Source organism: Triturus cristatus, chromosome 4_1 (assembly GCF_964204655.1).
Source record: "Triturus cristatus chromosome 4_1, aTriCri1.1, whole genome shotgun sequence".
NCBI classification, from domain to species: domain Eukaryota; kingdom Metazoa; phylum Chordata; class Amphibia; order Caudata; family Salamandridae; genus Triturus; species Triturus cristatus.
The window spans coordinates 1,202,954,232-1,202,971,161 of NC_140585.1; the positions used below are offsets into that span (position 1 = coordinate 1,202,954,232).

At 44.1% G+C, this 16,930-nt stretch overlaps 1 protein-coding gene across 1 annotated transcript in view; it reads right to left on the reverse strand.

The window, feature by feature from the left end:
- LOC146856390 (retinol dehydrogenase 16-like) overlaps window positions 1-16,930 on the reverse strand; it is a 78,517-nt gene that overhangs the window by 47,039 nt on the left and 14,548 nt on the right. The window contains exons 2-4 of the mRNA XM_085654516.1: window positions 15,573-15,898; window positions 14,928-15,186; window positions 12,528-12,691 (exon numbers count right to left, since the gene is read on the reverse strand). Coding sequence (XP_085510642.1) covers window positions 12,528-12,691; window positions 14,928-15,186; window positions 15,573-15,888 — 739 coding nt within the window. The 5' untranslated portion in view covers window positions 15,889-15,898. The remainder of the gene's footprint in view (window positions 1-12,527; window positions 12,692-14,927; window positions 15,187-15,572; window positions 15,899-16,930) is intronic.

Genomic DNA, 16,930 nt, shown 5'->3' on the forward strand with positions numbered 1-16,930 from the left:
CCTGTAAAATAGCCTCGATTAACGTATGTGGGCTCAATGAAAAGAGCGAAGGTAGCAGGGCTGTTGAGATTCTCACAGTTAGATGTAGTATGTCTTCAGGAGACGCATATTGAAGCATCGCAGTTATATCTGCTGGAACAACTGGGATTTGATGTAATTGCAGCAAGTAGACAAAACACTAGAACCAGGGGGGTAGCAATATTAGGAAGATTTAGGGATCTTGTGGTCTATAGGAAAAAGGAGGATCAATGGGGAAGATGGGTCATGGTCGATCTATGTTTTAAAGGGACACGGTTCACATTAGTTACTATATATGGATCTACTGAAGATGACCCGGATGTTTGGCAGTATATGGATATGGAAATGCCACAGTGGCCAGAACCTATTGTATGTTGTGGGGATTTCAATATCCATGACCCGAGAAGCTCCTTTATAGAACCTAGTGGGAGGTACTTAGGGAGAAAGAAAAAAATCACATAGAGCTCTTGCCGCCATGACCCAGCACAACTCTTTAGGGGATCCATGGATGAAGTACCATCCCTTTATAGATGGTAGTACATTTTATTCCTCACCACATAAAGTATTGGTCAGATTGGATTATTTCTTGATTTCCAACTCTTTAATTTGTTATTCAAAAATAGAGAAACAACCTAGGATTATATCCGACCATAATCCGCTTGTTTTAACCTTAAACACCACTCAGATAAATATTATAAAAACCCAGTGGACTTTTGAGCGTAGCTTATTAAAAGATGAGGCATACCAGAAACATATGAAGAACTGGATAACAAATTATTGGGAAGATACGGCGTCCCCTGGCTCAGTTTGGGATTGCTTTAAGGCCGGGTTTCGGGGGGAAACGGTGAGTTTTGTAATGGCAAGGCGGAAAAGGGAAAAAAGACATTTGGAAGATATAAGGCTCAAGCTATATGCAGCAGAAGAAAATTTAGCTATAGCCATAACGCAGGGAATACCACTCGACCCTTATATACTCAGATTGGTCACTCTTAAAGGGGATGCTACGGAGGGCATTATCGCAAAAGCCGCTGAAAAATATCTTGTACATAAACGGGATACTTACGAGCTAAGCGAGAGGGTCGGGCATATTTTGGCTGTTAGAACTAGACAACGTGCAGCAAAGGCTGACATTAAGGAGATACAAGACCCTCAGGGAAATCTGGGTACTGACTCAGATTTTATTAGAGAAGTTTTTCACAAGTTCTATACCGACTTGTACTCTTTAGAAGACATAAGGGACCCAACCGATATAGAAAGATATCTCACTGACATCTCTGCCTCTGCTCTTTTGTCAGAGGATAGAGAGATGTTAGGCGCCCCTTTACAGTTAGAAGAGATTAGAGGGGCACTGGAAAGTCTCCCCTCGGGGAAAGCTGCTGGGCCGGATCAAATCCCAGTGGAATTTTATAAAATTTTTCAGGACATCCTGCTCGTCGAGAGGTTTCATATAATGCTTTATACACAACAAGGAGGTACCCCCCCCGGAGTCTTGGGGGGGGGCGGATATTGTTGTTATCCCTAAAAAAGGGAAATCCCCTATTTTCCCTGCCTCATATAGACCGATTACCCTCATGAACTCTGATGTTAAAATCTACTCTAAAATTCTCGCGACAAGGCTTGTGCGGAACATAGAGCAGCTTGTAAGCCAGTCGCAACAATGTTTTATCCCAGGCAAGGGAACCACCCAACATGTGAGGACAGTTATTACAATGTTTGATGCCGCAGGAACCCTGGGCGACCCTATTGCAGCATTGTTTTTAGATGCAGAAAAAGCCTTCGATAGGGTCGCCTGGGAATACCTTTGGGCAGTCCTGAGATGGTGTGGTATAGGGGAAGGCTACATAACAGCTATACAAGCTTTATTTAAAGGACCCACAGCCAGAGTTAGAGTGAATAGAGGGTATTCAGATGTAGTTAAAATCTGTAGGGGGACAAGACAGGGTTGTCCCTCATCCCCACTTCTCTTTGTGTTATTTCTTGAACCACTATTACGACACCTGGAGAGAAATGGTGGAATCCCCCCAATGGTCTTGAATGGTAGAACAGTTAAAATTCTAGCATATGCTGATGACGTGGCTATACTAACACCCGACCCTGCTATGGCTATAATGGAGGTGGAACGAGAAGCCACCAAGTTTGGGCACTTGTCGGGTTATAGCTTAAATAAATCAAAGACCATGATAGTCAAGAATAAATACACCGTCTGCACTGACCCTAGGGTGGTTATGTCAGCCACTTATTTGGGTATTGTAATTGCAGCTAACATCGATGCTATTGTTGAGGCAAATATGACCCCTGTCATGGCTAAAGTAAAATTAGACTTAGAGTGAATAATTTACATCTCTCCCTAGTCGGAGTCACTAATGTGGTGAAAATGACAATCTTGCCAAAATTTCTCTACTTATTCAGAGCAATTCCTTTATTTTTTTAATCTAAATGGTTCAACATGTTGGAGGGTATACTTAATAGGTTCATATGGGCACACGGAAAAACACGCAGAGCGTATAGATTCATGTCTTTACCTAGAGAAAGAGGAGGATGGGGAGCTCCCGATTTTAGATTATATTATTTGGCATCTGCCCTGCAATACATGCAGGGTTTAATTGGAGGAGGGGGGATTCTACAGAAAGTTAACTCTTCATCGACGGAGGTCTATGCAATTTTATTGGGTCAGGAGACAGAAAATCGTCTATTAGAACATACAGATTTTGGTTGTCTCAGAAGAAAACAATTCAAAACTTTAGATGCGGCTATTAAAGTATGGAATGCTTTTTTGAAAAAATGGGGCTGGGAAGATTTCACAGATATGTCAGACTGTATAACAATAGATCCTTTCCCTCTGAAATTTTTTCGGACTCAGTCATGGCTGTATGGGACCAAAAGGGAATTAAGCAACTTGGGGATTTAAGAGATTTAAGGGGAATAGTGTTTAGTACACTTGTAAGCGCATTTGATTTAAGTAATAGGGACTTCAAGTATTTACAGATTAGGAGTTTTTTGGGTAAAAAGCAGGGCGGCTCAGCAGGGTACCAAACCAATGATTTTCTGGAGATTTTAATTTCTGGCGGGGAACATACGATTAGATCAGCGTATGCTATTCTAGTTAAAACTAAAGTGGATGATCTAGATAAACATAAACATAAGTGGGTGGAGAAACTTCAAGGAGGAATAGATGATTTCCAGGAGTCGCTGGATCTGGGATGTACTATACTGTGCTTCACTCCCTGCAATCGCAGCATTATAAAACATTATTTTCATTATACCATACTCCAGACAGAATTGCTAAATGGGGTGGTACTAGTGGGACTACCTGCCCTCGCTGTAGCTCATCAGATGCAGATATTATTCACATGTTTGCTACCTGCCCTCAACTATACACGCTAATAAGGGATATTGAGAGTTTTTTTGCCCAGGCATTAGGGTTACAGGTATCTCTAAACCCCTTGTTGATTTTATTGGGAATTGGAAATATCGAGTTAGACAAAGAATTTTTATTTATGTCTATGGCGGTGTATAGATTAACTCTAGCTAGGGCATGGTTAGATAAACCCCCCCCCATGCAAACATGGCTGGCGAATTTAATCTCCACATTTAATTTAGAAAAACCTATATATGCTAGGAAGGGAAGAACCGGGAGAGCCCTAGGCTTAAGAATATGGAAGCCATTAGCACGGTGGAGGGATGGGATAGGGTAGAGAGTAGAAGACTGAGGGGGTTTTGTTTTCTTCTCTTGATTAAGTTAAATTATGATATGATTATTTAAATTTAAACTTGTTGGATAAGTCTCAATGTTGTGTATGATACCTCTATCGGGGGAAATATGTATTAATGAATATAAATGTGCAATGTTGAAAGTAAAATAAAAAATATATTAAAAAAAAAAAAAATGAAGATGAGCTTCTAGTATGCTCAATGAGAAGGTTCCAGAGTTTCAGGCCCAGTTAAGAAACGGAGTGACCACCTGCTCTAGCTTTGTTGATCTTAGGAATGTATAGCAAATTGTGATTGACTGAGTGCAGTGCTCTGCGAGGATGGTATCTTTTAATTTTATCGCAGATATACGTCGGGCCTTTCTTTGGGGTGGCCCTTAACGTTAGTGTCAAAGCTTTAAATGTAATTGTTTGGTTGATCGTGTAGGAGAGTAGGATCTTCTTCTTATGGTTACCCCCACTTTTTGCTGACGTTTCACTGTTTTAGGTCTTCCCTGAGCCAGCGCATACGCTGCTCTGGCGAGCCTTTTAGTAAGAGAATCACAAAATGCTACCACTGTGGCCTACAGTTTGCGGTTACGGGCGCGGGCGCGCGCTTACGAGCAGAGGCGCCATATGGCTTTCCTCGTCATGCTCATTAAGCGCATTGCTCGCCACGCTTGATCGCGATCACTTTCACTTTCGCGGCCGTGTCTCTTTCACGGCCACGCGGCCAAGCTTGTTTTATATTACTCCCGCTGAACCCGGTACCCATAGGTTTACATGATACTATGTCGGCAGTAAAGACGACAAGGCAAGCTTGCATAAAAGGCTGTGTGATTCCTGCACACAATGCCGTTATGTTGTTCCTGCAGAATATCATGCCACGCCTTCCTTGCAAACAATGCAACCAAGCTACTGCTGTAGAAAATGCTCCCAGGATGTTCTTTCACCAGCGTTTCAAGGAACAGTTCCCCCCATGTCTACCCCTAAAAATTAAATTGATGAGGTCTTATTTCTATCTCTGCAAATACGGTGTGTGGTCGGTTTCTTGATACGCCTTCATCAAATCTGATAGTGCTGTGCTCAGTGTCAGTATTTTGTTATTATCCATAGGAGCATGTTTTATAATAATTATTGTTATTATTATTGTTTATGCAGCCCTGATTCTGTTGGGCTTGTAACAACACACTATTTTTTCTGTGGTCATTCTTTCAGTGCTCATAGCGTGAGTGGCACTACATTACGATGAAATAACACTTCACTTCTGCTCCAAGAATCCAGCTGCCCCTTCAGTCTTGTGCTGACATTTGAACTTGGATAGCACAGAGATGCTCTTTAGCGAGGTTCCTGTTAAACAGATACCACAGACATAAATGCATAGATGTATATATACATTAATACATACAGATGCCTACATACATATACTCTTTATTTAACAGGCTTGAGCACATGCTGGCGCACCCATTGCAAATGGTTCACTGGCCATTCAGAGAGCACGTCATTCTCTGAAATTACGTAATGCCAAGTAGGATTCCAGCGTAACATCTGGGTGCCTTCGTTTCTTTAGGAAGTGCAGCGAAGGATTTCTGGGTGAAAGGCTCCATTCTTGTTTGGTCATGGTCAGTATTTCAGATAAATCTCCCAAGAAGCTTTCAATTCAGCTCACATCAGAATGTAAGCAGCTAATGTCACTTCTCTGAGACAGGCACCCTTGACTTAAAAAAATTATGAGGAATTGAATACAACATATACTTTACAAAAATAGTAGAAAATAGTAGCTGACATTTATTAAAATAATGGAATGTTTGTGGTCTTTCCTTTCTTTTGCCCACTTCACTGATCAATACAAAAAAGTATACAAAAAAAGCTATGGATGAAAAGCTTGAATTAATAACAGGCACTGGTACTTACTCAGGACCACATTCCATCCATCATTATTGCTCACCATGCCACCTCAGCTTGGACCCAGCCATATGCAAATCATACTTGACCCTGCTCCAATGGAAACAGTCCAGCCCGAACTGCCAGTACAGGTCGTCCCTGAACTGGAACACAAGCAATCCAGGACTGGTCGGGCCTTATTATGGCTCATCAGTCATGTATATCTTGGTACCCGTGGCACAGTGTGCACAAGACCCATGTCTGGGAATAACCACCCCACTAAGGGTGTCACACTGAATCATACAACAAGTATTGGCATAGCCAATAGGTCTCGCCTTTGGGACCTTATAAGTGTTTAGCCATGCAACAGTTGATGTTGTTGCACCAAGGATATTGTGCAGGATAACTAAACACTTATAAGGTCGCAAAGGCGAGACCTATTGGCTATGCCAATGCTTGTTTCTTTTTGGAGGGCGGCAGCATCGTCTTCCCTCCCTGCCTATTGGGCACTCATAGAACAAAAGTGAAGGTATATATATATTTTTTTTTTTAAATGTCTAGATTAAGAATTAATGTTTCATTGGACAAGCTCACAGACCAATGTGACATTGAGGGGAGAAACAGCGATCTCTAACAGAGATCTTACTACTGGATACCCACTAGATAATATCTAAAGTCTAGTGGTAAGCACAATTATGAATAATATAAGCATCACGCTATACAACAAATAATTATTGCTATATCGGTGTTTTAACATTGTAGGACTTGGCCCTTTTTGGCTAAAGTCCCTAAACCTTTTGCTTTCCCCATAGACCTTTCTGACATGGTGTTGCCAACTTAGATGCTTTGGACACTTTGCCACTGCTAAACAGTGTCAAAGTGTAAGTGTTCCCTGTATAAAGTAATGGTAATTGGTTGTCCATGATTGGTATTTTTGCCTTCCTAGTAAAGTCCCTAGTACAGTGCACTATTTGTGCCAGGCTGGTAACGCATATACTACTAGTGGGCCTGCAGCACTATTTGTGCCACCCACACAAGTAGCCTTAAAAAGGAAACCCAGGCCTGTCATTGCAGGGCCTGCGCACAGTTTGTTAAACTGCCATGTTGTTCTGTCAAGTGCACTCACTTTCCAGACCTTACCCTTCCCTTTCTAGGCACATCAGACACCCCTATGGTAGGTCTAGGGTACCCCCTGGACAGGGTGTAGTGCATGTGAAAGGTAGGACATGTACTAAGGTGTGTGTCATGTCCTGACAGAGAAATAATCTCCATTTAGTTTTTCACTGTTGAAAGGCCATCTTGCCTATAGGACAGAATGGGAAGGCTGGGTAATATGTTTTCCAGCCTATCTTCCCAAAGGCTTAAGATGGAAAGGTGAAGTTTAGTATGCCTGAACTCACAATGTAATAACACGTCTTTTTTATGAAGGTGGTTTTTGTATTGTGTGTTCTTTTAGAAGTGGCTGAGTTTTTGTGTTCTAACATTTCTGTGTGTCTCTGCCTGGCTGTGGATTGACTGTCTGAATCTGAAAGCGATAGGATCTGGGGAATGTCTTGACCCTGGGGAGGAGGTGAGACAGCAAAAGGCTGACCTGCATCAGGAGTGTAGGGGGTGGAGATGCCCCTAGAGGTGAAGAGGCCTGAGTTGCTGCTATAAAACAATTGGGCGCATCTCCTGCTGAGTGATTGAGAATCCAGACCCCCACTAATCAAAAGAAGAAAGGTGTCACTGGCAGGGAGGCACCCAGAACTGGTTTGAACAGGGGTCAGTGCCCCCTGAAACACAAAAACCTCAAAGCCATTGAGGGGTATAACTATGAGAGCTGAAGCCCCTGAACTTTGGAGAATGGCTTGATCAAGTGTGAACAAGACTGGAACTACTTCGTGGTCAAGAGGACCTTTACCTAGGAAGAAATAACTGAAGAGACTGAAGGATAGGAATGACCCTTGCTGTGTGATCTGGGGCTGGCCTGCAGTTTGCTGTTTCAACCAAGGAAAGGCTAAAGGGATTTTGATGTGTGCTGTGTCCCCCTGCTTGAAGGACTTTGCTGTGTGCTGTGTCCTGAAGTAACTTATCCCCAAGGGCCTGAGGTGAGCTGGCTCCCTGTTCAGAAACACAGGAACACAAACGTTTACAAGTGAGTCTCAGTGACGCTATGTGCGTGTGCTTTGTGCAGCCTGAGACCTTCAGGAGGATCGGTCCGTGATCGGGGGCACCTGGAGTCCAAGCAAGGATCAGCGATGCGGTGTGCGTGTGCTTTGTGCGGCCTGAACCCCTTTGTGAGTATTGTCCAGTGATCGTGTGCAACAGAATCCAAGTGAGTCTCATCGCCTCTGTGTGCGGGTGCTTTGTGCACCGTGAGACCTTCGTGAGGATTTGCCTTGTAATTGTGTGCACCGGAATCCAAGTGAGTCTCATCGCTGCTGTGTGCAGGTGCGTTGTGCACTGGGAGACCTTCATGAGGATTTGCCTTGTTATCGTGTGCACCGGAGTAAAGTGAGTCTCAGCGACGCTGTGCGCGTGACCTTCGTGCAGCCTGAGACCTGTGTGTGGAGTGCCCAGTGTTTGTGCACCCGGAATGAAGGAAGACTCAGCGACACTGTGTGCGTGTGCTTTGTGGCAGTCTGAGATCTTCGTAACTGAAGCTGCCCGGACCGGCAGTCCCGGAGGAGCGGAGTTGCCTGCCCGAGCCACCGTTGCCATTTCACAAAGCTGCTTTGGAGGCCCAGCAGCTGGATGAAGGGAGGAGAGTGAGTTCGCGCCCCCCAGGTAATGTGTGTCGTCTCCTGGCACGGGCTCGGAGAGAGATGCTCTCGGCCCCTCTCTCATGTTGGCAATGCGAGCCTCTGCTTCGGCTCCTGTCGAGGCCCGTATTGCCAAGGGAGTGACGGTACAGGGGCCGGAGTGCTAGGCTGACTGCGAGTCAGAAGGAGAGGCGGAGAGACCACCTAAGGCCCCGTCATCGAGGCTTGAGTGTACTACGTAGTACTCCATTTCTGCAGAACAGAGTACCTGACTGTCGTATTACACATTGCATCATTTCTGCATAACGGAGTACCTGATAAGAGTATTACGCATTGTATTATTCCTGCATAACGAACTGCCTGATTATTGTATGACGCATGGCATTATTACCTGCATAACGAGCTACCTGATTGTCGTATGACGCACTGCCTTGTTTCTGCATAACAAACTTACCTGATTAGCGTATTGCGCATTGCATTATTCCTGCATAAGGAATGACCCGATTAGTGTATACCCGTTGCCTTATTTTTGCAGAACGACATATCTGGTGGTTGTATTATGCATTACATTATTTTACTTTGCAAAGTGCCTGATTGTTGCGTTACGCATTGTATTCTTTTCACTGCAGAGTGTCCGATTGCTACGTTATGCATTACAGTATTTTTACATTGCAAAAGTGCCTGATTCTAGCATTACAAACTGTATGACATGATATTAGGAGTACAGGAGAATGTTTAGAAGTGCTCATTGAGATTGCCAGAATTTACAAGGGCTGGCTGGCCCAAGAACCGGCCAGGAGAAATATTACACAACCTCATATGTTTGTTTTATTTTATTGTGTGGTCTTATCGTATATCTTTTTACATAAAGTTTATAAAACTCGTGTGAAGCCTATTTCTATTTCATTGGATTATTGTGAGAGTGGTTGCGAATACTTTGCACATTTGACTTGAAGATAAGCCTGGCTGCTCGTGCCAAGCTACCGAGGGGGTGAGCGGGGCTATCTAAGAAAGTGACCTTCCTTTCCCTGACGTTGGAACGGGGGTCCTTACTTGGCCAAAGGTACCTACCTCAACCAACCAGGGATCCCGGGTCTGACAAACATAAAATACCAAAACATAGAAATCAAAATACCACCCAATATGAGTCCAATAAAAAGTGCAAGCGAGAACAAGAACGTAGACAGTTCTCAAAGAGGGATACCAGGGGCGATAGAAAGAAAACACAATTTGACACACAAGACCATATCTCATTAGGAACTGACAAGAAAGATTTCACCAAATACAAAAAACAGAAGTAGATATGTAGACAAAATATACTTAAGAGACAGCTTAATATAGCCGACTACATTAATGGGGCAAAAAATGTTGGCAATATTCCATTTGATGTGATTAGCACTCATCGTGATGAAAACACAACACTGATATATTAACCTGTGTTAGCAAACATACATATTCATACATTTGAGACAGCACTATCTAATGGAACTATTGTCTGTCTCCATTCTACTTTTTCTTCCATTCTAGATGAGATAGTACTCACGGAACCAGAAGCAAATAGCTGATCATACCTTAACGAGACTCAGGGGACGGTGTTCCACCTGTTCTAACCAATATTAAGGGATCCTCCAAAGACAAATTTTTGAATGGTGCTGACTAAAGCCTCCGACCTGATATAGGCACAGGAATGCTGAAACATGTAGACCTTGACCTCACTAAAAGATGTGATGGATTAATTACACATCTACTTTTCTTTTAACCTTATCCTTGGCTAACTTTTTATAAATTCTAATGCTAGACAAGAGGTCATTTTAGATCACTTACTCTGTTGTGGATCCCCACAAAGAAATCTCTTTGAGCAAAATAGATTACCTCCTGTTTGAAGGAAGGAAGACCCGATGATGATGCTATCAACTATCAGTACATTAGTGGCAAAGCATTTACCACTGACCAAAATTAGTTGATGAGGATCCCACAGATTTTCTTTTTCTAAAGGGATCTCCAGGGCACAGCACATACCACTGACCGAAAATAGTTGTTGACGGTCCCATTGATTTTTTTTCAAAGGGATTCCCTGGACACAAATCCCACTCTTGTTTGATTTTTGCTGACATATGCTTGGGAGCCGAGTGGGAACTCTTTACCCTTAGCTTCTCCTTCCTGATATTTACTGATCAGGCATTTGACCAGGTGGGGAACTGAGATAGCCTCAATTGATTTTTAAAGTAATCTTTCAAAGATCATGGGCTGGGTGGCGGTGTCAGGGAATGCCAAACAGAAATATGCCACTGACCTTCTGATGCCAACCAGCGGGGACGATGGTCCGAAGAAAGCCCCCCTACTCCCCTCAGTGTAAACTCCCACAGAATCCTATCACACAGCTCTGAGAGGGAACACTCCGGGGAAAAGGGGAATGGATAAAATAATAAACAATGCTGCAAGGCCTGGTGTCTTTTTGAACCTAACACTGGTCAAACGTATAGGTGTATCTTCAGAAGCCACACCACCCAAAAGGAAGGTACTGTAAGTAGGAAGGAAGAGAGAAACGTGAGGTACAGCACTATTGACAACATACACAATCATTAACTGAGATCCGCATGACTACTAAGCATACTCACACAAAAAAACAAGCAGCAATATGAACTCATCCTGACGGAAGCAGTACTACTGCCTCTGATGGAGATACCTTCATGAACCAGTGAGTTATTAGTCATCCGAGTGCCGTGTACACATCTCGTTCAGAGTAAGGAACATTCAATTCGCGAAAAACAATGTCACAACCCCTACACTCTACAGCGAAATCCAGGTTAAATCATAGCATCGCACAGTCTCGAGAAACAAATTAGTTGTAACCACTGTCTCTAATATTCGGGAGCTGATTCAGAGCTCCCCCGCTGCTTTGAGACCAATAAGTATTCTAAAGCAGTTAGCTGTTTAGAATCACAGCGTATTTGAAACTCGTTCGCTGTTAAGGAGCACAGCGCAGAGAGCACGAGAGACGAGCCACAGAAAGCAATTAATGTACCTAATTATTCCAAAGCTCGTACGCTCCTACAACTCACAGCGTAGAGAGTACCATACGGGTCACCAATGCGGGCGGAGCAATCCTTCGCTTCCCCCGTCTCCGGGCAGGAACACCCAGCGAAAACGATGTCAGGAATAGCCTGCTCAACTTCACTGAACACCGTGTGTCGACTCCCAGCACCGCGCTGGATACAATCCGGAACAGCAGAGAATCCAACCAGGAAGTGTAAAATTGTCAAGCTCCGACCTCAGGAAGGTGAGGGGCTTTATAGATGGGGAGACCAGGGCTATATCAGGTTTTCCTTTCCGCCCTGAATCCCAAAGACTTCTGGGATTTGTAGTCACCTAATAGGCACCCGTTAATCAGGTTCTTAGGCACCAATCTGATCATTTTGCCACTCTTTGGATGGGGTGGACAGAATATCCTTATCATGCAAAGACCGATTAAATTTGCTCTCTCAGTTAGTCACACAGCTATGAACATACTGGCATGCTTTCAGTCTCAGCCATTAGTGGTAAAATGTAGAGTGCCCCTAACCTCTTGCTGTTCCATACACCTCTTCACGATTTATCTTCACTGCTTCTTGAGTTATTGTGCAGCCTTTAAAAGACTTCTCACATCTCTATGGAGAAAACTAACCCATTGTTAACCTTAATGGGTCAGTGTGGTCTAATACACAGAGAGACCAAAGATTTTGCTTAGGGAGATCTTGCACACCATAGCTCAAGGTAGCCATGTCTTGCTAAATATCTCCATCCTTTTGAAATCTCAAGAGTCGGTCCTAATCTAAGATTCACAGTGACATCCACAAGTCTGACTTACATTACTGTACCGGCAGGGCGGTTTTGTTTACTGTTAGACCCAATTTGAAGTATAAGATCATCACTGCCAATCAGTAGAGCCATCAAAAACCATACAGAGCCCTCCGGTACTGAGACAGACCAAAGAATGCCGCTGCTAGGCTATGCGGCCACAGGTGAGCATGGGATAAGCACAGACCTCTATGAATATAATCAAGGCCCTACATTCACTCCAAGCTCATGCAAACCCTAAGATCACCAGTAAAGTCCTTGGAGTCAGCAAGAGCTAATACAAAAAGCATGCATACTGAGCTTCCCACCACTTCTGCTGGCAGTCCACCCCAGCTGCCACAAATAGGAGACTTACATCCTTCAAAGTATTCCTGTCCATAGCTCTCCTTCACCTCTGCCGGCAGGCGGCGCCAGATGTCCCTGAGGTGGGTCTTCATATTGTCCAGCACGTTCAGCTGGGTCTTGAAGTAGCCGGGCTCCACGATGGAGACCTTAACACCAAAAGGGGCCAAATCCCGCCTAGAAGAGAAAAACACATTCAATCAATCAAGCGATCCATCACAGGTAAGAAGGATGCACCTTGGAGCACACTAGATCAGTACATTCCTAGAAAATGCAGCTTAAATATGAGCATCAATTCGTCAAATGGATGTGGTCCACCATGCAGAATACCAAATAGGCTAACTTTTAAACCATTTTTCAGACACAACCAGCGAGATTTGGGGACAGGTTAAGCCAGTGCTTGTGTTACTGACATAACTAGATCTCAGAGGTACTGGAACCTAGCAGAAACTAACTACACTCACCTATGGTGAATCTGCAAGCCTTTGGAAGAAGTAATGTGTCTCTTCTAGGCTAGTAGGATTCAGGAAGAATTACCAGTGTTGCCAGGCTGATTGACATTAGCCAATCACGTAGCAGGCCTGCTTCACGTGACTTGCTCATGTTGGCTTAATCCATTTAGAAACATTACAGATTCTACAAACGGTTCATTTCCAGTCATCTTTTTTGGGGGAGCAGCCAAAAGTATCTTAGCGTTTTTGTATACTTGGGAAGTTTGAGGACCGTCATTCGATGCAAGCTTAAAAACTAGGGAAGTGGATTCGTCTCTAACAGAAGCATGACAGAGGAATGAGGCCGCTGACTGCAAGAAAGGGTGAAACACTACAGTTCTGAACAACATTAGGCATATTCGAGCATCGCCTTCGATAGGTTGACACTTTGCGCATCATATTATTAGCAGCCCAGACAGTTCGAGGGAGTCACTAACTGGCATGGGAAAAGCAATGGATGTTACGTCATGGCACTCAATTGAAAGCAAGCACTGCTTCTCTCTGCATAGGACTCTCCATGGACAATGTTCTTTGGTGTAGGAATACAGGTTTTCCTGCAGCACAGATATTTGCTTCTGGACATCCAGTTTTTTTTGCAATGGGCACTAAGATTTTCTTCATAGGTGCCTAAAGGATTTTCTGCTATGGAGAAACCTTGATCTTGAGCAGTGCCTAATTTGAGTTGGTAGTTGCAGGTGGGAGCCACTGGAACTCATTTTTGGGGACCAGCAGTACAAGAGCAAGAGAGGGAAATGAAATGAAATGAAAAGGTGATTTGTAAAGCCCGAAACAATCACCCGAGGGTGTCAAGGCGCTTCATTTCATTTCATTTCAAGAGCAAGAGAGGGAAATAAACACAAAGGGGAAAGACAGAGGAAAGGAAAGAGGGAAGAACCCTCACAAAGGTAGAAAGCAGGGATAAAGGGGCAGGGAGAGTCGGTGGTAGATGAAAGAGGCTGGAGGTGAAATCACCCTAGGTACTCGGAGCACTGATTTTTGCTAGTACCACCAGAGCAGAGGTTTGGGCACCGATATTCATTCTTTCACAAACTAAGCTCTGATCTTGGGAGTCCCTACCACCCTTGCTCTTTTTCTCCTGTCCCCTACACCAGAGGAAGGACCAGACTTGCTCATTAAGCTCGCCTCATGTGAGCCATGGGGCTGGTATGAATATTTTTGCCAGGGGGGCTGCTCTCGTGTCCCAGTCCGACAACACACATTTTAAAGGCAGGCTGATAGAATTCAAAGCTGTGTTGTGGACCTTACCTTATAGCCTTTATCTTACACATCAGAAATATAGATACCACACATCTCATAGTCTTTACCCTTAGACAATGGACCTTTCATCTTATTACACATATCTAAGAGGCTCTGATAACAAATCTACACCATCGAGTATACAGATTTTGCAATTGTAGGTCTTAGAGTTCAGAGCTCTATCCCAGGTTACGTGTATTGAGCACAAGTCCCAGACAGCCAGGCTTTCTCAGTTTCATAAAGATCTTGCACGTTCATGCCACGGACACCGGTTATATGCCTCAATGTACACGTCGTACACTGCTTGGGGCCTCAGCCAGTAGAGCTATCCCCTAGGATATATAATCATTGAGGGGATTGGGAGAGGATGTGGCCTAACAGGCTAGGGTGGTCGATTTAAAAAAAATCTGGGGAACCGTGTTCGTGTCTCGGCAAAGACGTTCAACATCCTGTGATTCTGGACAGATCACTTAATCTCCCCGTACCTAACAAAAATGAATGTGTCCTTGTGTAACTTAACTGGTGCTCATGTAAAGCGCTCTGATACCCAATACCTTTGGGTCAAGTTCACGCTTATAAAACGCTGGGAAAAAAAATCATACTGTATGTTATTTCATCCCCGATAACTGCAAGGAACAATCTACTCAGCACCTCAACACACCAACCTGAGACTATCTGAAAAAGCTTCCAGTCCAAATTTGGAAATGCAGTATCCACCTCCACAGAAGGTGATCCTGCCCACAAAGCTGGTCACCACCACGACCCTTCCCCGGGCCTTCCTTACGAGTGGAAGCAGACTTAGTGTCACGTCAATGGTCCCCAGCAGGTTCACGTTCAGCACCCGCGTAAAGTCCTCCATGGTCAACCACTCATTGGGTGCTCCAGGAATGCCGGTGCCAGCATTATTCACCAGGCCCCAGAGTCCTGCAAAGAGAAATAATCCCAGACAATGAACGTACTCAAGGAACTTGACATGACATTAACAGCACGCCGAGTACCTGACATCAGACTGTGACATGACTCAGGAACCTGATGTCAAACTGTGACATGTCTCAGGAACCTGCTCTCAGACTGTGACATGACTCGGGAACCTGATGTCAGAATGTAATATAACTTCAGTAGTCAGATGTCAAACTATGCATCACTTCACAAATCTGAGACTGGCAGTAATCCAGGAACCTGATCTAAGAGTGTGATATCACTCTAGGAACCTGTACTCAGACTGTGACATCCCTCCAGTGAGTAACTTATACATCTACCAGAAACTCATAAATAAATAATTTAAACATCAGGACTGCAAGCTTAGTTACCCTTGTCTCCAACTTGCTGCTTCACCCACTGGGCTGCCAAGGCCACCTTTGCATGGTCGCTGATGTCTAGGACGACTGTCTGCAGTCTCTGCGATGCGGCCTTCTTTAGACCCTCTGCCCCTTTTTGTGTCAGGCAAGCTGCCAGCACGCGCAGCCCACGCTGGTCCAGTTGCCTAGCCAGCAGGTTTCCAAAGCCAGAGTCGCAGCCAGTGATGAACACATACTTATCTGTGAGGTTTGGTACCATCTGCCTCGCCCAGTACCAGCGGAGCAGAAAGTACAGACCTATGATGGTCGCCAGGTACAGCCACATCATGGACCCTCCGCTGCAAAGAAGTCGAAAGAGTGGATCTAAGTGATACTGTGGGGACCACAGTGGCTTCACCTTAGGCACATGTTTAAGACTTTTTCACTGTATCAACAGCTCAACAAAACAATAGAAGCAAGACACAGAGGGCAATAATATCATCTCGAAATTGAATGTGCTTCCATTTGAAAAAAGAAAGCCCCAAACGCCATTATTTTTGCACCTTGATAAAGAAGAATCGTGAACAAACCCAATACGTCTGCCTTTTTAATAGTGAAAAGGGGGAGGGGTAAGGCCATTAAGAGTTCTGGGTCACTATAGTGCGGTTCTGGGGTAGTATTATGGTGCAGAAGGTGGAACATGCAGAAGTGAAGGAGTGGCTACAGATGGTGCTGGGTCAGTAGTTACGTTGTAGGTGGCACGGTGGTAGTGGATGGCAGTAGTGGCATATTAGTGTGGCACTGGGAGATGGAAACTCAATCATGCGGTTAATTGAGCTGTGGAGGGCTGGCAGTGTAATGGTGGTCGGTAAAAGGTACACAGCAAGTGACCAGTGGCCAGTTTTAGTGTAGCTTGGACCAGACACCAAGTGCACAAATTTAACAACTTACAATTCTGAGTTTCTCTAGAATATTCTGACCGTTATAATAGATACAGCAGCGCAGAGAAATAGTTAGTGTATATTTTACAAAATATATGTACAAAAGAAAGTATATTCGTTGACTTTTTTCTGGGGTACCACATTGTAGTATCAAAGTGTATACTTTTATTAAATAAATAGTGCTTTTTGTATCGTCTAGATATCAAAGGAAGAACAGAGGACAACATATGGGTTTGCTAGATGGAATGGGCAGTAGTTAGCGGCTTCAGATCTTGGGACCGATGTGTGAATGTGGTGGATATCTGTCAGCGGGTAACGTACAGTAAGTTGTTACAGCAAGACTGGAAGCTGAACACACTGAGATTCTGATCATAAGAAAAGCATGATGGTTCTTTGGGGTTAAGTTTAGAGACTAAGGGGGTAATTTAGAGTTTAATGGAGCAGTAGCAC